The sequence below is a fragment of the Acartia tonsa genome, chromosome 13 (assembly GCF_053477335.1).
Source record: "Acartia tonsa isolate MP-2025a chromosome 13, ASM5347733v1, whole genome shotgun sequence".
NCBI classification, from domain to species: Eukaryota; Metazoa; Arthropoda; class Copepoda; order Calanoida; family Acartiidae; genus Acartia; species Acartia tonsa.
In genome coordinates, this window is record NC_137272.1 from 18381047 (window position 1) to 18404318 (window position 23272).

The window sequence follows — 23272 nt, forward strand, 5'->3', positions numbered from 1 at the left end:
TTCAAAAGAACATTTTTAAAACCCTTTACCTTAAAGTTCACTAAATGTTTAATATTCCATTTAGAGAGTTTATTCAATTAAAGACTAGTCAATAGTTCATATTCATTATTATTATTGTAGTCATGCTGTATAGGGATGAAATACATTATAGTTGGTTATTGTACCTCATCCTTATTCATAAGAACATCATAGTTATTAATAAATGTATTCAAATCATTCAGATATATTAGACTATAATGGGTAGAAGTCGGGCTGACCGAAACCTTGGTCGTAGCCGGAGGGCACAGTTTGACGGTCAACCGGCCGACGACACAGATTCTGATTCTAGCCGGTCCGGCTCGGCATCGCGGTCGGGCAGTCGTGCAGGCTCTGGCAGTCCCGCACCGGCAAAATCTCGGTCGGGCAGCCCTGCTGGTTCGGCGAGATCTGGTTCAGGCAGCCGTGCTGGGTCAGCAAGATCAGGGTCTGGCAGCCGTGCCGGGTCAGGCAGCAGGGCGGGATCAGGCAGTCGTGCCGGGTCGGGAAGTCCTGCAGCTAGATCTGGTTCGGGAAGTAGGTACGTTTTGTAATCTATGGTATATTATAGTTAATGTTATATATAAATATAATTTTTTTAAGACGCTATGTTTCCTATGATCCTTTTAATAAATAACACTTTATTTCACCGATTATTTTTAAGGTCGCGTTCTGGAAGTGCAAAATCGGGATCTAAGAGTCCTGCAGACGGTGGCAATAGGTCCAGGTCAGGCAGCCAGAAGTCTGGCAGGAAATCTGGCTCAGGCAGTCCTGTTGAAAAATCAAGGTAAAATACAAAACATACATACTAGTGATTTAACCCCAAAGCATTTAGGGGAAAGAAGGCGATAAAATAACCTAAAACCATATGATATAACAAGGCTTAAAAAATTATGTAATAGCGTTAAACCATCTTGGATGTATGAAGCTTCCTTCAAATAGATCTGTTCTGTGGTTTGCGGTATCTTAAAAACAAAAATTACATTTCTTCTTTAGTTTATTGATATTAGTACCTTTGTATTGTACAAAAACTTGCCTTTGATATTATTGATTAGTAACCTAAAGGTAAGTCCTATAATATTTTGTTGAACTATTTTTGACTATCACAGAAAGGCCGGAGGTAAAGACTCAAAGAGTATGCTTAACTGTAATGTCCTGTCCCGCTTTTGTATCTATTTCAATTTTTTTCAGGTCCAAGTCTGGAAGTCCAGCCAAATCCAGGTCAGGCAGCCCTGCAAAGTCAAAATCCGGAAGTCCTGCTGCTAGATCAAAATCGGGCAGCCGGTCAAAATCCGGCAGCCCAGCCGCAAAATCCGGCAGCCCAGCCGCAAAATCCAGGTCTGGAAGTCCGGCAGCTGCCAGGTCAAAGTCTGGAACTCCCGCCAGATCTAAATCTAGATCTAGGTAAGGCATTATCTTTATATTTAAATGACAGTTTATTGTTAAACAAAAAACTTTCTAATAACTATAACTTTAAACTAATCCTGAAACTTTTGGTAGATCAAAATCTAAGAGCGCATCCAGAAGTGGGTCCAGGTCAAAGTCCCGCAGTAAATCCAGAAGTGCTTCCAGGTATGCTTACAAGATTACACTGAATTTGAATAAAAGGGGGGGGGGGCGAAAGTGACACTTTTTGAAACCAAAACTAAAAGTCAAAGGAACTCAACTAAAAAAAGAGTTACAGGTCTGACATTTTGCATGGCAGTTGCTTTATAGGGGCACAATATGGAAATGTGAAGAAACGGCGGCGCAACCGCCGAAAACCGCCGAGAAAAGGCAACAAAAATTACGGCGGTTTTCGGCGGTTGCGCCGCCGTTTCTTCACAGTTCCATATTGTACCCCTATAAAGCAACTGCCATGCAAAATCTCAGACCTGTAACCCTTTTTTTAGTTGAGTTCCTTTGTTGACTCTTAGTTTTGGTTTCAAAAAGTGTCATTTTCGCCCCCCCCCCCCCTTTGAACATTGATTTTTTCTCAGTGTATGTATAGTACACTACAACCCCCCCCCTCCCCCAAAATTTTTAAAAAACGAAATGAAAATTAGGATATAACTGTCCATGGTAATGACTCAATGAGTTGCGCCTGTTTTGTACCAATGCATTTCCCCATCTTGAACTATTTATGTCGCGCACCTCACATAGCAGCAGTAGGAACCAATCAGGCCGAGATTTGAACCTATCACTTTCCCAACAACGAGCGGATGCGCTACCTGTTACGCCAGAGTCGCTGGTATACCCTAATACATGTAACAATGTTTTTTGTTCAGATCAAAGTCCAAGAGCCCAGGAGACAAAGGATCCGACTCCGAGGGGGAGAAGGGTGAGAAAAGACGTCACAGCTCGGGGGGCAGTTCTAGTGGCTCAGATATTGTCAGAGCAAGGAAAAAGTACGGCGCTCAACCAGAAGAACCACGTAAGTCTTTTTTTAGGGACAGGGATACTGTACCTGAAGAAAACTGTTTTGTCACCATACTAGAAAGGGTAGTGGGGGGGGGGGGGGCAAGGGGATTCCTAATCCGCATTCCCACATCGAAGGTGGTAGTTGGGGTTAGAAATGAAGCCTATAACCATCCGAAGACTTTGATTTAGAATTTAAACAGCATTAAACCATTTCTTGACCTTATGTAAAACTTCCCTAAACGAAGAACTCAATCGTTATAGTGGTAATACTACTATAATAGGATATTTAAATGATAATACCTAGGTATACAGATAAATACCTATTAGATAAATAAAATATTATTTCAGCTGCAGAGAAAATTGATCAAGCTGACGTTTTTGGTGACGATCTTTCGATATCTTCTGAAGACGAGGACGATAAGGTATTATTTGCGTTATTTCAAGGATAAGGGGATAGGTCAACTGAAGTTAATCACATTTTTATCTCAGGGACAAGAAGAGCGTGTACAAAAAACTAAAAAAATAAGATAGGAATTGAAGAGAAATCAAAAAGTTATTTAAAACACCTGATTATAGACAGTTCTCCGCGGATAGATAAGGAAAATTATAGTCTTAATTTACCTAATAGTGTTTTAAAATAGGAAAGTGTTTTAGATCTTAGAGTTTTTCCCATCAGCAATTGAAATCATATTGTTGACGTATTGACCAATATCTAAGGATTATATTATAATTAGCAACCTAAATTGACGAGAGAGAAAAAAAGCGAGTATTTTTTTTGCATATTTCCCGAAAACTTTTGTGTTAACATTTAGTCAAATGCGCTTATTAAGTCAAACTGTTATTAATTTTGACAATTTCATATATATTATACTAACGGCTACGCCTCGAGAAGCCTCTAGGGGCACTTAAGGTGAAGGAGAAAAAGTTGACACCCCCTCTTTTTCAATCTGAGTTTTAAAAAGAAAAAGTAAAAAAAAATCTTGGAAGGTGTAATTTTATTTTTGGAGGGTAGAGATACCCTCCCCAAAAATAGTCAAAAATTTTCCATGGACCTAAAAAATGCTCTACAGTAAAGGAGAACCATATCAGTTCAGCGGTTAGGAAGATCATTCGCTACAGACGAAAAAAACGCTTAATACTTTATATTAATAGGATTATGCATTCGGACAACATTTAGGAACAGTTTGATTTAAAATCGCATTTGACTAAACGCTAACACATAACTTTACCGAAAATACGCGAAAAAAAATATTTGTTTTGTTGATGTAGGTTGCCAAGAAGAAGGTTATCAATGACGACGATGACAACGTGGAGAGATATGATGATGATGATGGTGTCAGGAGAAGTGACAGCGATGATGACGCCAGGGACAAAGAAGATCAACCTCCAAAGGTAGATAGAAAGATATATAGCCTGATGTATATTCTTATATAAAAGTAACAGGATGTCCGAATGTGTATCTTAACCATATGATTTTGAAAATTATTGGTAAATAAGGAAATGATATATCTGATACCTGCACATGATTATAATATAATTTAGAAAGCAGCAGTAGTACCTGAGGAAGAAAATGAGGAGGAGATGATGCCAGAAACGAGGATTGATGTTGAGGTACCTAAAATCACCACCAGCCTGGGTAAGTTAATGTTTTACATGATCCGTCCTTGAGTAGTCTTATCGATTATAAGCTCTGCAAGTTAACATATGATATAATTGTTCATTTCATCCCATCTTTCATATACTTTTTGTAAAAACAAAATAGAACTTTGAAAGCGCTAAATCATTCGATGATTTTTATTTATTTGCTACTATCAACTGGATATTATAACTTACAAGATTTTAATACAATGTCCTAGCAACGATATTCTGTAGATTAAGCGTTTGGTATTTGTTTATGGTCTATTTCCTCTTGTCTAATTTGTTACTCTCATGGATTAAATTGTTAGAGAGAAGCTACTCTATGATTCCCATTATCTGAGAGAGTCATTAAGTACATAAGTAACGCTCTGGGGAAAATGTGTTTTTCTCGGCTGCAAATTACGATATATTTATACTGCTGATTTCCCTTTTTAAATATAATTCAATGTTCAACTTATTTGGTCCGTCTATAGCTCACATAGTAAGTTTGCCCGTTATATGATTATTTTGTGCTTCGCTACTCATTTTTATAGAAAAATAAATATTATTCAGGTCGTGAAATGCACTTTGTAAAGCTACCAAATTTCTTGAGTATCGAGTCCCGACCTTTTGATCCTGATACGTATGAAGACGAGTTGGATGATGAAAATGCAAACCAACAGGATGAAGAAGGAAGGTAGTGTCCAAACTTTTCATCCATTAGTTTTAATCTACAGAAGGAGTAGTTTGTTTATCTGCACTTAGGATTTTTGTCTGTCTATCGTCAATTGTCATATATCCCTTAAGATCCGTGGTAAAAACCAAAATTGTATTTCAGATATAAAGGCAATTAACTGTTGTACCAAATTAAATAGGATAACTTATGACATTTTTTTCTTGTAAAACTAGGTTTGGAAAATAGCACTTCCAAACGTGTACCTACTATTTCTATGAATCTTTGTTTAATTGGGACAACCTACTATCCATTTTTCATTTCGATCGTTATTGAAACAAGATGATTTGATTTAGAAACCGAAGAAAATTGCGGGTAGTAAAAACAATCAGATAGACAAATTATCTTAAGCTCTGTCCGTTTGTTCAACATGATACTTAAGACTATATGTATTTTTGTAGAAACCGAACGAAATTGCGAGTAGAAAATACAATCAGATGGAGGGACACAGGAGAAGTGGATGAGGAGGGTAAACCTATCAGACAGAGTAATGCCAGGTAAACCTTGCATTTATTTGGCCTGGTCCTTCAAATAATAGCTACGGCGGATTTTTTAAAACAAGGGAGGTAGGCTCGAAGTGCCAAAAATGATTTGCTTTATAATGAATTTATAAAGCACCAGGGGTGTATATTCTACATGGGATCCCTGCTCAGGGGGGGGGGGGGGGAATAAAAAATAAGTGGTTGGAGGGAAAAAAAATGAAAAAATTAAGAAAACTGAAAACATTTTTTCCATTTCCCCCCCTCCTTGGTGAAAAAAACTTTTAAAAATGTGTGGTAGGAGGGATAAAATAAATAAAATATAGAGTTTTTAAAATATTTTTCCATTTTCCCAAACTTGGTGCGAAAAAAACTAGGGGGGGGGGGGGAGGAAAAATAAAAATTTTTGTAGCAGGGGAAAAAAAATAAATCTTGTGCAGAATATACACCCCTGTAAAGCACTCTCCGAAAAATTACAGAAAGATGATGGGTGCATTTTCCTTTAAAATGCCTGTTAAGCACTGATGCCTTTTGAGTCCCCCCCCCCTTATTGAACAAATTGAATGTAACGGGTTTGAGTTTTTCTAAGCTTTACCACTGCGGGATTTAATCTGTCCTAAGGTAAATCACTTACAAAATAATGTAAGGTCTTTTTTCCCTTTATGTCTATTAATAATTAGTTTTTTTATATATTTTATTAGGTGTTATGTCCCAACGCCTCTCTAGTACTATTTAATTTTAGAATTGTCAAATGGAGTGATGGTAGTATGAGTTTACATCTTGGAAGTGAAGTTTTTGATGTACATAAACAACCCTTGCAGAGTGATTACAACCATCTTTTTATCAGACAGGGCACAGGTAAGCTTTGGTTTTTTTTCTTTAATTACCTAACAGGCAAAAAAGTCCTCATTTATTTTTGGAAATAAATTTAAAATAAGTTAGGGGTTAGTAATATTCCTTTTATTTAATCCCTGAGGGGCTGAGATCTGCGGTACCCTAACCCTACGGAGCAACCATTAAGAATTGTTAGAAGCGATACTTCTGAACATTAAATGCGTCGATATTGTTCATTTGTTAAAGTTTATTTGTTTGTCTGACTTTCCGATAAAATTTAAACATGAGAGTAAAACAATGGAGGGAGAAGGGGTTAAATAACTGTATATGAATCCCTTTCCCGGGGACCCTGTGCCGACTTTCAATTGGGTCCTTAAAATCAACAAATAGCGTCTGGAATATTAACAAAGCCAAGTCGCTACAAAAGAGCAGAAAGCAATTTACTAGCAGACAAAAAAAGTTCCTTAACTGTTGGATCCAGGTAATTGCCTGGTTATACATCTATATTGAAATATTAAAACAAATATCTTTATTTAGGTTTACAAGGACAAGCTGTGTTCAAAACGAAGCTAACATTCAGACCTCACTCCACTGAATCTCAGACACATAAGAAGATGATTATGTCCATGGTGGACAAATCTACCAAGAAGGGTGGAATTAAAGTTATTTCTACGGTAAGCTTTAACTAGGGATTAAATCATAATTTGATAACTACTTGGTAGAATATCATGGATCTTAAGGGATACGACAATGGGCGATAAATTGATGTACATCCCAATGATTATAAGCAAAATTTCTATTCTGTCTGTCGATCGAAACGGAACTAAGTAATACTAAGACGTAGGGTAATTAAAATCATGACATATTTTGTAAAACAATGTAACTGTTAAGATCCAAATCATATGAATTATTATACTCCAGGACTGCATGTGAGTGCTTTGCTTACTGCTTACACCCATCGGACTTAAAAATTTTAACATATTATGCTTTGTTTAGGTTGGACACGACCCTGATGCTAACAGATGGGATAGAATTAGACAGGAAGAATCTAAACTTAGAGAAGCTATGCGGAAAGTCAGCCAAGTTAAGAGAACTAAGGTAATAAGATAGATAGAAAGTATTTCAGACAGATGGATAGAATTAGACAGGAAGAATCTAAACTTAGAGAAGCTATGCGGAAAGTCAGCCAAGTTAAAAGAACTAAGGTAAGATGATAGATAGATAGTATTTCAGACAGATGGACAGATAGACAGACAGATGGATAGAATTAGACAGGAAGAATCTAAACTTAGAGAAGCTATGCGGAAAGTCAGCCAAGTTAAGAGAACTAAGGTAATAAGATAGATAGATAGATAGTCTTTCAGACAGATAGATAAACAGACAAGCAGATGGATAGAATTAGACTAGAAGAACTTAGAGAAGCTATGCGTATTCGTAAAGTCAACACAAGAAAAAGGGACTTTAAAAGTTCTCCTATAGTTATATAAATTATATTGATTTAGTTAGAATTTTTATGTGAGCTATGTAGTTATTTAACTTTTAAGAGGTTGTACTATTAATTTTTTAGGAAAAAGGGGCTTGAAAGAGTTTTACATAATTTTTTTTTGTAGGAAAAAGGAGCCTCAAAGGGACTGTCTGAGAATTATCTTGAGGATGGAGAGGACAGTGACGAAGACGCGAGTGTTAGTATTGCTAAGATCAAGAATAAATATAAACAAGGAGGCGCAGCTGCACAACAAAAGAAACGTAAGTGTTGATTTTCGTGCATGAACATTGAACAAGAATGACAGCTTATTAATTTACATTAGTAGCGAAGCACTCATAAAAAAGAAGCGAAACGAACGGAAAGACAAAGTAACAAAGAGAGACGATGTCATGAATCCGACAATACCCGAAACTTCTTATTTTATTTGACGATGAATTTATTTATATTTGGATCTTTCCCTTACTGGATTTCTTTTAGAAAATAAGAAACCAATTTACACCAGCGATGAAGACTCTGATATTGAGACAAGCAAAGCCAAAAAGTTGGAGAAAGCAAAGAAAATTAATGACTCTGATTCTGAAAGTGGCGCCAGTAATAGGTAACATTATTAGTAGCGCAGCTACTCTAAAAATAGGACATGGCCGTTCGTTTTATTAAAAAATGTTAGTAATAGAATTAAGATACTGATTTCAGGTTATTTATTATGCTGTCTGATGCATTTGGAGAACTGTAATTGATTACAACTTTAATTTAACATTATTATTTTTATTTACAATCCTTTTTTCAACAAAAATCGTACTTGAAAAGTTCAGCTTATAAAATAATGCTCTAATTTGGGCTTAAATTCTACCTATTTTCAGAAATACCCTAAATTAAATCTCTGTGTGTGTGTTTAGCCATTGTTTCTTAGTATTTGGACCTAAGTAGTCATGGAGAAGGACGAGACACTTATGTATAGCCACTAGGGCAAGCTCAAGCTCCACGCTCAAGTACATTATGGCTTGACCTGGTGTCCCTTTATTACCTCACCCTCGCCGAGTATGGCAGATGTCCCAGATTAAGTCACTGTAATGAATGATGCTCTTCGCAGAGGAGCTTGGGATAAGGGTTGTACAGATATTACATATGTACATATGTTTCTAATAAGTATCCAAACCACTTAATAATCTCCCTTCTTACACAGCCAGGGGAAGCTGCGTGAATGTACTATGACTGAGAAATTCGAGTTGCAACATGGGGACTTGAACTTGAACTCGAACTCTCACCACCCTAACTCAGTACGTTACCACTGAGCTAAGACGCCCCTTGAATCTTCGTTTAATTGTTGTAATTACAGAAAACGTAAAAATTTATTTAAAATAATTTATTTTATACCTTAAAATAAAGACAAAAATTGTAAAAAACTTAATTAAACATTTGAACAAGAATTATGATATAAGTGAGAATAGTGCCAGTTAGTGAGACCAATAGTTCTCTATTTACGTTATAAAATCCGCCAGCAGTTAGGGGACCAACCATCTCAACCTAGAAACAAAAAATGACAGTTTTTAACTTTTCTACCAATTAAAATTTTTTAAAATGCTTTTTGTCATTTGAATGTCCCTTTAGGATCTCTAAAATAATGTTAACCAACAAGTTTGTGCGTAAATTGGCCTTATTTCAGCTTAATAATAATAATAATAAGAACTTTTATTCAATAACTCTTTCAACCCTGTTATGAGATAATCACATAGACATTTTAATTATTACATTATAACATGGCGATTATATTAATAAATCAATATATTCATATTTATCTAATAATTATACAGTTTTAATTATTACGGGTGAACATTGCTGGTTAATTTGGATAAACTAAGTGATTTCTCTTTGGCGGCCCAGGTGAGGCAGAGCCGCTGCTGGCTGGACTGTGGTTGGTGTTGGTACCACTTTAGCCTGCCGGTACCGCCAATTGGCGGATTAAATAAGTTATCCGCTGCGTGGTTCCACCGCCTTAAATCTGCTGCAAGCTCGCCTTCTCCGCTGCTTCTGCTACGCCTCCGCATCCGTGACTCTCCATAACAACCTTTACAACAATGTTAATACGTGGCCGATCAACGAATTGATCGGCTAGCCGGGTAGAGGATAATCAAGGCTTTAGTGGGCGTTTCAGCTATAATTGTGATCAATGGACATGCTGTGTGACTATAAGATAAGAATAAAAAAAATAAAGTAAAGGAAAAGAACAAAAGAAAAATGAAAGGATCAGTTTAGATTAAAGTTAAGATTTTTAATTTAAATTTTAAGATTCAAGTGAATAATTTTATTCATTAATTTCTACATTAAGGGTAAATCCAACAGTTTTCGAGGAGCTTTCCTCTGCCGGATTAAGTAAACTAAGTTTTGTTAAGTTAATTTGAAAAGAATTAAAGAATTAAAAATTAAATAATGCTTGATGTATTAGAAAATAAATTTAAATCCTTCTCTTTTATGAGTTAGTTTTCTTCTCTTTACAGACAAACATACTCTGCAATTATATTGTTTCCAAATCAAAAATTTATTTTTTTATTCCCTTAGCTGCCCCCTTCTTAAAAAATGTATTATGCAAACCTGGGCTATGATAGATACAAGTTGTTGTTTACTCGCCTCCGGCATGGTCCTGTGATATGTCCTGAACATATTTTAATGTTTATGATTATACAATTCTATTTTAAGATATCTTTAAACAATATTAATTTTCTTGATATAAAAAAAAGGAAACTTTACTAGTATATTCAGCCAAACAAACTTAAATATTTTATCCCCAACGTCCGAAAGAAAATAAAAAGGGGGGGGGGGGGGGGTAATGCAACCATCTCATAATCAGTGAGCAAATGTCACTTAGAATTCGAATTTCGATTTAAAATTTTGAATGAGTAATCCTTGTTAGGTCTATTTTCCCTAAATCGAACAATAAGTTGAGAAAGTAACGGCTAACGGCTCAGCCGTTTAGCCGTTTTTTGGCTATTTTTAGGGCAAATCTGTCATAAATTATGTAGGAATAAACTTTTGAAACATATTTTTCCTTTAAATCATGTGAAATGATACAAAAAAAACATTTTTAGATTACTAGTACCAGCAACTAGCGGCTAAAACCGTTTAGAAAAGGTTTTGGAGCAGCAAAGAGTATTATGTGGAGATAGGTTTCGTGATGATTTGCCTTGAAAATAGTTTTTAGCCGTTACTTTTCCAACTTTTTGTTAAATTTAGGGAAAATAGATCTACCAAGGATTACTCATGCAAAATTTCAGATCAAAAATCGAATTCTAAGTGCCATTTGCTCACTGATTACGAGATGGTTACATTAAACACCCCCCCCCCCTTATTACAGTTGGGTTGGGTTTTGCTGGGTAAAAGAAGGGGTTTATAATTTTCCCACCCCTTCCCCCCGGAAATATTCCTTAGTTTTACTAAATTAGAAACAGAAATACAAATGGGTGGTGAAAAAGAAATTCAACTAGGTTGGAAAATATACACCCCTGATAAATGTTAAAAATGTTCCAAAACATAGTAGAAAGTTTTACCATGGTTTTATATAAAAAGAACTTCGAAATGTTAGGCATTTATGACTAAATATCATCAAATGTTTTGTTGAGTTCGAACTGCTGTGACACAAAAGTAAACTTTTTCAAATTTAATTTAGAAAAAGGGATGGTAACTTGTAATATTGTAAATAGTTTCATAAGTGTACTTTCGTAATTTACAGCATTTGATTATGTTTTGGCGTGTTATTTTATTTGAACCTTTGACTTCAACAAAACATTTAATGATATTTCATAGAAAACCATGGTAAAACTTATTTTTTAAAATTGAGATATTGAAATTAAACATAGCCCTAGTATATTCATAAAAAAAAACCGTTTAGAATCACTGCTGGAAGGTGCTTAGAATCACTTGCTCTCGTTCGTGCATAGTCCCCTTTTAAATTTCGAGCATAGATTTTCTTTGTTGTCATAGGGACCAAATGATAACTTTTTAATAAAAGTCACATTGTAGTAAATGTCTATCATCTTACCACAACCTATGAATAGTTTCCAATCTGAGTTGATCCACCTGATCAGCCACCACAGCCAGATATATTAATATGAAACACAGAGTTGCACACCATGTAGCATTACAGATCATTATTGCAACACTGTCATACGCAAAGAAGGACCCAATTGTGGTGAAGACCATAAAAATACAGATAATTGTGAGGGATGAAAATATGCTAAGCAATCCAAAACTCAATGACTCTTTCAAATTTTCAAAACATTTAGTTTCTTCTATAATATTAAATATAGAATTGTCAGATTTGTCAAAATTGAAATTAAGTGATAAAGCTTTCTTTGTTTTGTTCTTGCAATGAGAAACACAACAACCAAAAATAAATAGGTAAGAACAGACTGAGGTTTGGGAAAAAGCACTTAGAAATAAGATACAAATTTGGGCACTCATTTGAACAGCATTGTCAACCGTATAAATGAAGATAATATAAAATCCAAGAACTACAAATCCACTAAGTTGAGCCAGGAGAAGAAGTAGCTTCATTTCAGGACCTTAATAGTTAATGGTAAATTCACTGAGTGAAAAAGTCTTTGATACTTCCCAGCTATTAATTGCACCCTCTTCAGTCTTGAGTTTAGTTAATAGTTAAGTTAATATGTCAATTTTATTTGCAGTAAGCAGGGACAAGGAACTAGGGTTCTGTCAAACAATTCTAAGTGAAATTTTCCCATAACCCACTTCTACACCCCCACCCCCCTCCCCCTATCTTACCTACTTCCCTTAAGTTACAACACAAAACACGTATTACGCTAATAAAATATCCAAATTTTCAGCAATTTCAAATGGAATTGATTTGTAATCACAACCCCTGGCTGTAAAAAATCATAAGATAAAGTAATAGTTAAAAAGTCCCTACCTACAGTTTTTAAGCCACTGTATGAGATAGCTTTATATATATCATTGGAGACAAGTAAAACTTACAGTCCAAAGTCCCCTCCCTCCCTGGTTTTAACAGACACCTCAAAATAGCATACAATGTAAGTTTACCTATAATGTTTGAAGTCTCAAAAACCTCAGCAAATCTCTTTCTCAATGAAAAACTGAGAAAAGTGCTAAGAGCTCCAAAAACAAAGTAGAACACATCCACAAATGCCAGAATAATATGGTAATTGTTAACAGCTTGCTCAAAATAAATATCTACAGCATAAGCCGCTATTCCTAAGCAGATGAACAACACATAACATGCAGATACCAGATACATATGAAATAATGTCTTTGGTGTAAAACCAAGAATTGTATAGAAATTAAGAATCTTTCTGTATATGTTGCTTTGTGACATGATTACTATAGAGAGAGTTTGTAATATACTAACATTGTTGAAAAAAACAAATAGAGCAAAAAAAGCAATTAAAGCTAGAACGGTATTAACGCAGCTACTCTGTAACTTTTGGCCCATATTATAACTGAAAACAAAAAAAGTGCATTTTGTCATTTTACATCTAAAGGTATCTAAAAATTAATTTAACTTTGTCGAGTCACCTCATATGGGCAAGGCTGCTGTATATTCTTTTACGTCATGTCCAACCAACGACAACTTAAGGGAGTGTAATACGCATAGTAACACCCAACATATAACCATCAAATAGATTGCATAATCATTGTCTGAAAGTACTTTATGTGCATGGGATTGTGCTTTTTATGAGCCAAGGTATTAATCCTACTTTTACTGTTAGGTTTTATTATCAAGGTCCTAGTATGACGCAGTGCGGTTCAGAATCCTGAGAGCAATTCAATAAGCTACCAATTATCACTAGTATAAAGCTAATATCCTACATTTGTTGTGCTGTCCTTGGACATTAAAGTTATATTTCTATACACTAAACCATAATATCAACTACCTAGTGTTTAAGTAAATAAATGCACTGCTATGTTAAACAAATACACACTATCGAGTAAACGGGGTGCTTTCTCACAGTGTACCTGTTGAGGACAAATAACTCTCCACCTTTATTTTTATCAAATAAATTGAAATAGGAAGGTTTTTTTTTATCCAAGGCCTAACCCGGTGTGGGGGGCAAACCTCTGGAACCACCTAGAGAAGGAATATTAACTACCCCGGCCCTCGCCTCTCCCCCTAAAAAATTAAATTTATTTTAAAAATTAGTGGAGAAAAAGTGTGTTCAGATAAGCACTGTATGGTATAACGCTGATCAAACTAACCAAATATTGAAACTTTTTGTGAGGTCTACTATGACCAGTGGTAGGGAACCTTTTTGAAAGGATAAGCTAGACATAAGGCATACATTTAGAGAAGAGGGAAGAGAGAATGACAATTGGATGCTATTACATAGTCATACAGGGCAGTAAAATTTTAACAAGTATTTTAGTATTAAGACTGCAACTTACAAGTTAAAATTATTTTTCGATTCTTCATTGCTTTTCTTGGAAATATCCTTTTAATAAATTTTTTTAGGTCCAAATCTAGATCCAAGTCGCGTAGTGTCTCAAAATCTTCAGCTTCCAGCAGTTCACGATCACCCTCCAGGTCTAAATCTAGATCTAAGTCCAGGTAAAGAAAATTTTCTACTAAACAATATAAAAAAGAATTAACTTATTAATTGGCGCATTTTAGATGATAATTAAACTTTTTAATTTATATAATTTAACTTTCTTAAAAATTCTCAATATCCTGCAGTGAAATAAAACATTTTTTTCTCAGTGTAGATTGTTTTTGACAGACAAAGTGAAAAGTTTGAATCTTGTTTGTTTTCTTTGAGTGGCATGGTTAAAAAAAATTTACTTTATGATTGTCATATCCCTTTCAGGTCCAGATCCAAATCAGCTGCCAGCAGCAAATCCAGCAGATCCAGGTCCAGGTCAGCGGCCTCTAGCCGGTCAGCCAGTCCTGCCAGCAGGAAATCCGACTCAGATTAGACAAGATATGGCACCTGAAGAAAAACTTCACTACCACCAATTGAAATTCCAACTATCAAAAAATTTATCATTATTTATTAGTTCCTACCTATCAAAGAAAACATGTTATTATACAATGTAATAAAGAAAAAATTGATGGGTGTCATGTCATATCCATCTTTTGGATAGCTTTGTTGTGATAAATAAAAGGTCTAACCTTTTCTTACTAAGTTTGCCGTAATTTTCTGTGTATTAAGTGTTTATATGCTACAAATTGGCCCGTATTTCTCATGACTAAGTATCAATAAATCACAGATATTAGGTATTTTTGGCAATATGTCTTGAACATTTTTGGGGTTTAGATAATTCAGATGAAAAAGGGGAAAAATCTTAACCTATTTTATATTTTCAAAAAAAGAGAGCAGTTTTTGTCTCTTTACAAAAATTTTGTAACTTTCTAGAATTGTTAACTATTTTTTCATAAAATATGATCATAAAAAATAACTTGAAACTTTACATGTAATTTTTTTATTAAAATATTGTAGCATTTTTGAACCATGTTATATTATTAAGGATAACATTATTTCAGAAGTAAATAAAAAACAAGAATAGGCCTAGTCCAAAAAAGCAGGACTCAAAATGTCGGGCTCTAACGCCTACCTGGTAACGGCACAACCCGCCATGGCGGTTTCCCACTGCCAAACGGTAGGAAATTTGACTATTTGTTAAATTCTTTTACAACATTGATCTTTTTTTGTATTAAATACCGTATGTTTATTTTTGTAGTTTTTCAATAAATTAAAATCTTATTTGTCAAGTTTTATTGTTTTTTCCAAGGTTTTATGAAATAATGAATATTTTTTTTTTATTTATGAGTTTTTACACGAATATAAATTTTGAATTTTAATTTCCTCTAAAACTATTTTGCAATTTTCAGGCAATTTTGTATCATGAGACAAAGGGAAAAGCAGCTTGTGCAATATTGCGTAAAATTGTGAGAAAGCTTCCAATCAAAAGCGATTATTAAGTTTTACTGTTATTAAATATGCGTTTTGTCAATATTAAGAACAGTTAGACTTAATAATCGCTTTTGATTGGAAGTTTACAATTTTACGCAATATTGCACAAGCTACTTTTCCCTTTATAAAAATAATTTAATAAACTTTAATTTTCACTGCTAGAGATTAGGTAAAAAACGATGAAAAATTACATATTTTTTGGAAAGAAAAAAAAACATTTATTTAGGGTAATTTCACATCTCCTACTGATTTCAATCTTCTGGTTGTAAAATCCAACAAAATCGAAATTATGACACTTACAGCTGAGGGATTAAGGTGAGTAAACAGAATTATCCTTAATAGCTGTAGGATAGGGTTGTTTCCCCACGACTTTTGGTAAAAAAACACGTTTGTAAAAATTTGAACCATTTTGGACAAATTTTATGCCCAGTAATTTCACCTTGGAATTTCTAGGCTCCCCTTTATGAGCTCAAAAATTCATTGCCTCAGGCTTTATGGGTTTTTGCAAAGTGGCCAATTTTAGAGGTTTTTTGCGATTTTCTGAGGCTAAGAAAAAGATATTTTGAAATGGACAAAGGTTCCTGATCTACTTCTTAATGCCTCTTCTGGGAGCACCATGAAGCCATAGTTGAAGTTCTGATGCAATGAATTTTTGACCCCCATAAGTCAGGGAGAAAAAAATCCCCTACTGTAGTGTGTCACTCTCTTAAAGGGACTGTGAACGTAAATTTTTCTCATCTTAATATCAAATCTTAACGTTATCTCATTCATAATATCTCACAGATAGAGCAAAACGCGCTTTTGTTTGCTTAAAAAAGGCTTTTTCCGACGATTTTTATAAGGTAAAGGGAAAGGAAGAAATTTTCCGTATTATATAAAATGTGCATTAAATTGCTTTTTTCTCCAATTATAGGTAAAATTAAACTTTTTCACATAGTTCTTGATTTTTCCTAACGGTTAAGCTGACTTTTAACATAATCCTTGCTTTAAACCAATGTATAGTTACTTAGAAATTGATAAAATAAGCAATATTTTTTATTGAAAACCAAATACAATAACAAAGCTAGAAATAGGTTTTTTTAATTAGTATCCAATTAACTTTAGATGGCCCATCTCTCTCCCACCTTTAATTACAAATTTGTAAATAATAAAGACGCAATATTTCTTTATAAACAGTCTGATAAAAGTGTAAACTAATTCTCCAAAGTTGGTTATTTATTGTCCAACACAATAAAAAAGGATATTATTATTTTAATAACTTATGAGATTCAACCCTTTGTAGACAGTAAGGTATTTTTTTTTCAATAATACGGATTTAAAAGAGGTCTTTATTACCTATTACTACGTTATAAAAAAACGAATTGGCAATTTTATATCATAAAATAAATCCTTAACAGTAAGTAAATTGTTTCAACTATATATGACAAGTTAAATATCCCTACAAACATTATAAGAAACAAAAACGTTCAGATTTTCCCTGTTTTTTTCTTTTTCCCTCCCAAAATACCATAAAATCAAGGCATTATTCCTGGATATTTTTGTTAATAGGACGTTTTTGGTTGATCAGTGTAGTGAAATGTGCTTAGAAAATGTTAAGATTTGATAATCAGATGAGAAATTTTTACGTTCACACTCCCTTTAAACAAGATTTTGATTCTTTTTACCTTTTGATTCTTAAAAAAGGTTTGATTTAGCTGTCCGAGCCAACTGAGGCTTAAAAAGGATTTAAGTGGCGAGGGAAGAAAATATGTATTTGAATGTGACCTAGTCGGAAATTCTTTATCAGAGGAGCTATATCATAAACTGAGATCTAGTTCCGAAAGAGGTCCGACTGTTATTGTGTTAATAGTAGGGTCGGGCCGGACACTTTTTTGGCCGGATACCGGATATCCGGCTGATTTCAAATGCCGGATAACCGGCCAAATTACCATTATTAAAGTAGTAAAAAAATTTCTTCAAAAATCTTATACAAATTTACATAAAGTTAAACTTATTCAGAAAAAATGTTCTTCTAGCTTCAATAATAAGAAAATTATAGCCATTTAAGATTTTAAAAAGCAGAGATTTTTGGTGTAAAGTATAAAAAATTATAGAGCCGGATATCCGGCCGGATAGTTTCAATATCCGGTATCCGGCCGGATATTGAAAATGGCCGGATATCCGGCCACACCGGATATCCGGCCCAACCCTAGTTAATAGTTTGCTGTCCGTCTCAGCATATTGAAGGGATTGGCAAACTGACACATCTTACTCATGGAGCGCTACTAATATACAAATATTACTTTTTAGGTTTGTGAAAGAAATAAATATCTACGGAACCATAGAAGTGATGAAGCTATTTAGACCGAGAGGATTAGACAAAGGGATCTTTTTGCTATAAAATTTTTTTTCTTGAATAATATATTTTAACATCAATTTATCTTCACTAAGGCTATGTCCCTGTAGGAAATAAAATAGCCTAAACCCACTCCAAGAAAGGTGGCTTCCTTAAAAAGCATAACTAAATCCGACAATGTAATTTTTTTTTAGGTATTTGGCTACATAGAAAATAACTTACTATTTTATGTGATAGAATTAGTTAGCGAGAGGGGACATGGATCTGAAAAAGATTCTACTCAAACTCTAAAAACTCGTTCATTGGTTAGCTTAAAGACACAAAGGTTGGATTGGGATTTGCCTTAACAATTTTAAAAAGTGCCAAACTTTTCCTCCAATGATTTTAATCTACTAAAGAAGTTATTTTGTTTATCATAATTGAGTTTGGGGGAAATTATTTACCGTCCGTTGTCTTATCCCTGCTTTATTGCTCTTTAAATTGTCGTAATTTTTTTAAAAGCGAAGCTTTTTTATAATTAGGGTCGGTCCGTCCGTCCGAGATAGTTAGCTTTTATTCATTAATTTAGGCATGTTAAAATTGTCCTATCGATTTCAAACTTTGCATGGTGATTCCTGTAGTAGTTAGGTACGACTTAGAAAGCGTAGCAACTCTATAATCGTTACCAGAATGTCCGTACGTCCATTTTAAACATGTTAATTTTTGTACTTTTTTAATGACAATTTTTTATGTGATAAAATCATCCGATCGATCTGATTTTTTGATTACTAATTCCTATTACAATAAGGTACAATATTATGAGCGAAGCATCTCTATAATCAAGTATTAAAAATGTCAGTATGTCTTTAAACAGAATTCTATATTTAAGAAGTTTTGCAACAAATTTACGTATAATTTTGTCAAACCTTTTATTTTCATATTTTGTATACCTATTCAGTTCTGACACTCAACAAAAGTTAATGTTCGTCTGTCATATCGTTTCAGAGCTTCGCTTTTATGGATGTTGTCATCCTTGTTTGGTTTAGAATCTAGCTTATTTTTTTAAGAAGTAAGTAATGCAAAATAGGAAACTTTTAGAATAATAATAGCAAAAAGATTTTCATGACAGATCGATTATTTGTAATGACTGAAAAGTTCAATGCTATGCTTTTGGAGGTAAATTATTTTTTTTTGTATAAAATAAAAACACCTAAAAAATGACATATTTTTTACAGTCAAACAAAGAAACCTATTTATATCCTCTGAATTAGAATCTGTTCTGAGCCGTAATGAAAAATCATGATCCGCATTATTGACTTGGGCCAACAATAGTGGATTTGATTTTAATTTTGCTATCCACGGATGGCTGCCTAAATACATGAAATGATAATCTAAAGCAAATCTTATTTCTAGGCCGACGGTGAAGATGACTCAAAGCTTGAAATATTAACTAAAGCTTATGGTGATGTCAACGATATGATTGGCAGACGATCTGAATCAGGTATGCACAGTCAGACGAGTGATTGGGGGTTTTAGCTTTATTTATGAAATGATTTCGAGTTTGACATCAAAACCGATTATATCTGCAGGATTAGTAAAGTTTCTCACAGTGTTGTGGATCCGGATTCGCAAGGATCCGCACTTTTTTGAGTCCAAGGATCCGGATCCGGATCCTGGGGTATAAATTTATGGAAAAATCTACCTAAATTTTTATAAATAGTCACTTACAAATTTTGAAAATCAGACATTCTCGTGATGAGAGCTAATCTTTAAGGTTTAGGTTCAGACTTGAAAATTAAAATTATTTTTGACTTCGAGATTAAAGAATAAATATTTTTTGAAAAATTTTGTAATTTTATTTTTATTGTCAAGGATCCGCACTGACCAAATTTGGAGGATCCGGATCCGCATACAGTCAATGCGGATCCGCAACACTGGTTTCTCTCTCAGTCCTATTGAAAAGTCATGTATAGCATTGTATTACAGAAAAAACAAAACTGGTTTTAATCTTAAATTTTTAATAACATCAGTGGAAAGCTGTCTATGACACGATGTGTAAAATATTTAGGTAACTATTCTAAAATATTACAGCATTTTCATGTATATGGATGAGAAACAAAAACAGCAAGTGAAACATTTCTTAAAATAATCTGGTTTTTTATATATAGTTTATCATTAAAACCCTTATTATACCTTAACATTTATTATAGTTCTTTCATGGGTTGAAAAGTTAAGTTTGGACATTTCTATTTCTGAGTCAACTAATAAGATAACAGGGTTATAAAACTTTGGGTACCAGTGTAATTTACCGTCGAATGTCCTCTCCCTCCCTGCAAATAGCTATATTGATATAATAAATTAAAATATTTTTAGGAATCCTTGTTGCTATTGATCCAGAATCTCGAGTTATTTGTCTCAGACTGTATGATTGTCTTTTTAAGGTGAGAAGAAATCCTCGAAATATTATTTATAAAATCTCTGTAAACAGATTAATGATAAAACAATGCCTCGGCGCACTTCAATATTTTGACTTTGCACATACGGAATAATTTCCAAATTATTCTGTCAAAAAAATTACATGGCTTAAACTGTAATTTCTACCTTCTTTGTTCCGAAATGTCTAGGGTTGGCAATCCGAATCTGAAATCCGTTTTTTAATAGGTAGTGAGTTCGGATTCTTAATTGTTATGCTAAAATTAGCGTCTTAAGTTTTTTTGGTCCGAATATATATTTTAATTTTTAACAGTCTTTTTGGCCGCTGTAGGGTCTAGAAATAGGAGAAAAGCCTTTTAAAATATTGCTAGAATCCGGAATCCGCTAAAAAAAGAATCTGTTTTATTTTTGGACGGATTCTTATAAATATCCGAATCTGGTCCAGAATTAGACGGATTGCCAACCCTAGAAATGTCAAGTTTTGCCACGGGCTAAAAGAATAATTTGAATACCCTTTACGGCATGGTCAATATATTATAAAAATACGATACATAACTATTATAAAAAAAGTTAAATATTTAATTTTTAGGTTATTCCGCTAGATCAATCTGACTCTGAACTCACTGCATTTAACGTCAGGTAAATTAGCCAAATAGGACAGATAAATAAAAGAACAATATAACTTAATTAGACCCTTGCGTATTTCAACTTATTCTTATAATAAAGTAACAGGAAGTCTGTCTATCTGTTTGTAGACAATGATCTCGCTAACTGCTGAACAGATATGTTTTTTTTTACAAAGTAGCTTATCATAGGTCCTGGGAAGGTTTATAAATATTTTGGCAGTTTAGTGAATATTTTTGGCAAACAGCTTAAACAAACAAAAAAACCAATAGCGACGAAAAAAGAAAACATTTTACTTGCCCCTATAGTGTTTTTTGGGCGTAACCGCTAGTCTTAATACTGCTATCGTTTTTTTTTGTTAAAAGTAATACAAAAGTAAGCACCTAGCTAAAACTACTTAATGTTTATTTTAGGATTGAAGAAACGAAGATATTTGACATACAATTTCTGCATGATTGCACAAACCCAACCATAGCTATTTTACATGAAGATACTCACGGAAGGTAATCACACCCTTTATATTTTGAATATAGCAATCCACTCTTACATAAATGCATGGAGGGAGGGGATAAAGAACTTTAAATTGAAATGGTACCTACCCGTTGGTTTATATTGGGTTGTGTACAATGTACATCAATTCGTCGTCTTTCTTTTATCCATTGACAGATGACATCTCTGGAGAAAGGGAACATTAAAACTAGATTGTTCTGGTACCTACCCATTTTATTACGTTCTCTCATTCGTTGGCTTACAAACTTAGGAAAGTAGCGTGCGGTGGGGGCAGGGTTGTCGAATTGGGCACTTTTTTTTATATTGGGCGGCCCAATTGCCCAAAAGGGTTTTAGGCGGGTTTTGGGCGCCCAAAAGTGGTTTTGGGCACCTTTTTTGGGCAATGTCGTAAAAAGCATATAAAAAGGATATAAAATAGCCTAAAACCATATCTAGACTTATTATTAGAAATAAAATAGCCTAAAACCATCTCAGGACCTATAAAAGCTCCACTGGAAAGGAGAACCATATCGGTTCAGCAGTTAGCGAAATCCTTCTCTAGATACAATAAAAACTTACTAATTTATACATTTTACTAGCGGCTACGGCCCTAGAGGCCTCTAGGGGCACTTGAGAGTCAAATTTGATAATCCAATTATTATATTAGATTTGAAAAGAAAAAGTAAAAAAAAAATTGGGGGGGGGAATAATTTTTTTTTTTTTTTTTTTTGGGGGGGGGGGTTGCTCCTCCCATTTTTATTTTTAGTTTTAAAAATTTTAAAAAAAGTTTTGGGGGGAGTGTAATTTTTTTCTAGGGGCGATTTCACTTAGGAGGGTGGTGGTACCCTCCCCCAAAATAGTTATAAACCTTCCCAGAACCTATGAGTAGCTACCCTGTTAAGGAGAACCTGATCGGTTCAGGGGTTAGCGAGATCCTTCGGTACAAACACACAATCAAACAGACACACATCCTGTTACTTTAGTATAAGGATATCACCCAAAAATAGGCCCGCCCCCCCTCTTTTTTAACCCCCTCCCCTTTTTCTCTCCCCCTAAAAGGGGAGTGCCCAAAACTGCCCAAAAGGACCTTATATTGGGCGGCCCAAAACCGCCCGCCCAAAACTGCCCGCCCAAAAGCGCCCGCCCAAAATGACAACCCTGGGTGGGGGTGTTCACACAACCCCCTAAAATGGAAAATTGGATGGCCTGCCTGCCACTTATTTAACCCCAAAATAGTTTCACACACTCCTGTTGAATCGTTGTTCACATCACTATTTGGCAGGGTTTCGGATCCACATTGATTTTTTGCGGATCCGGATCCTCAAAATTTGGTCAATGCGGATCCGGATCCTACCGGATCCGGTTCCGGATCCTTGACTATAAAAATAAAATCACCAAACCTTTCAAAAAATATTTATTCTTTAATTCGAAGTCAAAAATACTTTTAATTTTCAAGTCTGACCCTAAACCTTAAAGATTGGCTCTCATCAAGAGAATGTCTGAGATTGTATATAAATTAAGGTAGATTTTTCCATTTTTTCCGCATTTTTTTGAGTCCAAGGATCCGGATCCGCATTTTTTTGCGGATCCGGATCCTTGGACTCGAAAATATGCGGATCCTTGGGGATCCGGATCCGAAACCCTGCTATTTGGGTACTCTTATTAAATCTTGATTACTTGGTACAAACCTAATATAAGTAGGTAAACTGTAAAGTTCTATCTTATTTTCAGGCATGTGACGACAAAAGAGTTGAGCCTCAAAGACAAAGAATTTGTTAAGGTAACATTTAACACAAATATTTTAACTTAACAAAAAAACTGAAATTATCTTCAATTTTATAAGTCTACTGTGTGTCTGTAACGAATGATATTACTATCCACTGAACCGATATGATTCTATTTTAAATCGAA

The 23272-nt window shown here is 34.3% G+C and overlaps 2 protein-coding genes across 5 annotated transcripts in view; both read left to right on the forward strand.

The window, feature by feature from the left end:
* Positions 1–182: 182 nt before the first annotated feature.
* On the forward strand, positions 183–15031 carry Atu (Another transcription unit). The gene is made up of 17 exons (XM_080145570.1): positions 183–556; positions 680–802; positions 1207–1419; positions 1516–1587; positions 2283–2428; positions 2764–2837; positions 3685–3807; positions 3958–4051; positions 4606–4729; positions 5167–5262; positions 5987–6102; positions 6616–6752; positions 7075–7176; positions 7689–7824; positions 8042–8162; positions 14043–14138; positions 14395–15031. Exons 1-17 carry the CDS (start codon positions 237–239, stop codon positions 14501–14503), a joined length of 2202 nt encoding a protein of 733 aa, XP_080001696.1. The 5' UTR covers positions 183–236; the 3' UTR covers positions 14504–15031.
* Positions 15032–15035: 4 nt separating this feature from the next.
* Positions 15036–23272, forward strand: part of pic (DNA damage-binding protein pic) — a 31321-nt gene continuing 23084 nt past the window's right edge. For 3 of the 4 annotated variants that reach the window (XM_080145566.1, XM_080145567.1, XM_080145568.1), the window contains exons 1-9: positions 15036–15187; positions 15728–15816; positions 17791–17862; positions 18943–18991; positions 19229–19316; positions 20189–20256; positions 20838–20887; positions 21286–21375; positions 23093–23141. In XM_080145566.1, the coding sequence (XP_080001692.1) occupies positions 15122–15187; positions 15728–15816; positions 17791–17862; positions 18943–18991; positions 19229–19316; positions 20189–20256; positions 20838–20887; positions 21286–21375; positions 23093–23141 (621 nt within the window). In that variant the 5' untranslated portion in view covers positions 15036–15121. The remainder of the gene's footprint in view (positions 15188–15727; positions 15817–17790; positions 17863–18942; positions 18992–19228; positions 19317–20188; positions 20257–20837; positions 20888–21285; positions 21376–23092; positions 23142–23272) is intronic. The other variant, XM_080145565.1, reaches the window with a different exon arrangement.

Bases quoted from the DNA above. Each gene is read 5' to 3' on its own strand.
- Atu (XM_080145570.1), top strand. From the start codon at position 237: ATGGGTAGAAGTCGGGCTGACCGAAACCTTGGTCGTAGCCGGAGGGCA. The intron at 3,808-3,957 runs GTAGATAGAAAG...AATATAATTTAG, and splicing joins AAGAAGATCAACCTCCAAAG to AAAGCAGCAGTAGTACCTGA. The intron at 7,825-8,041 runs GTAAGTGTTGAT...GATTTCTTTTAG, and splicing joins AGCTGCACAACAAAAGAAAC to AAAATAAGAAACCAATTTAC.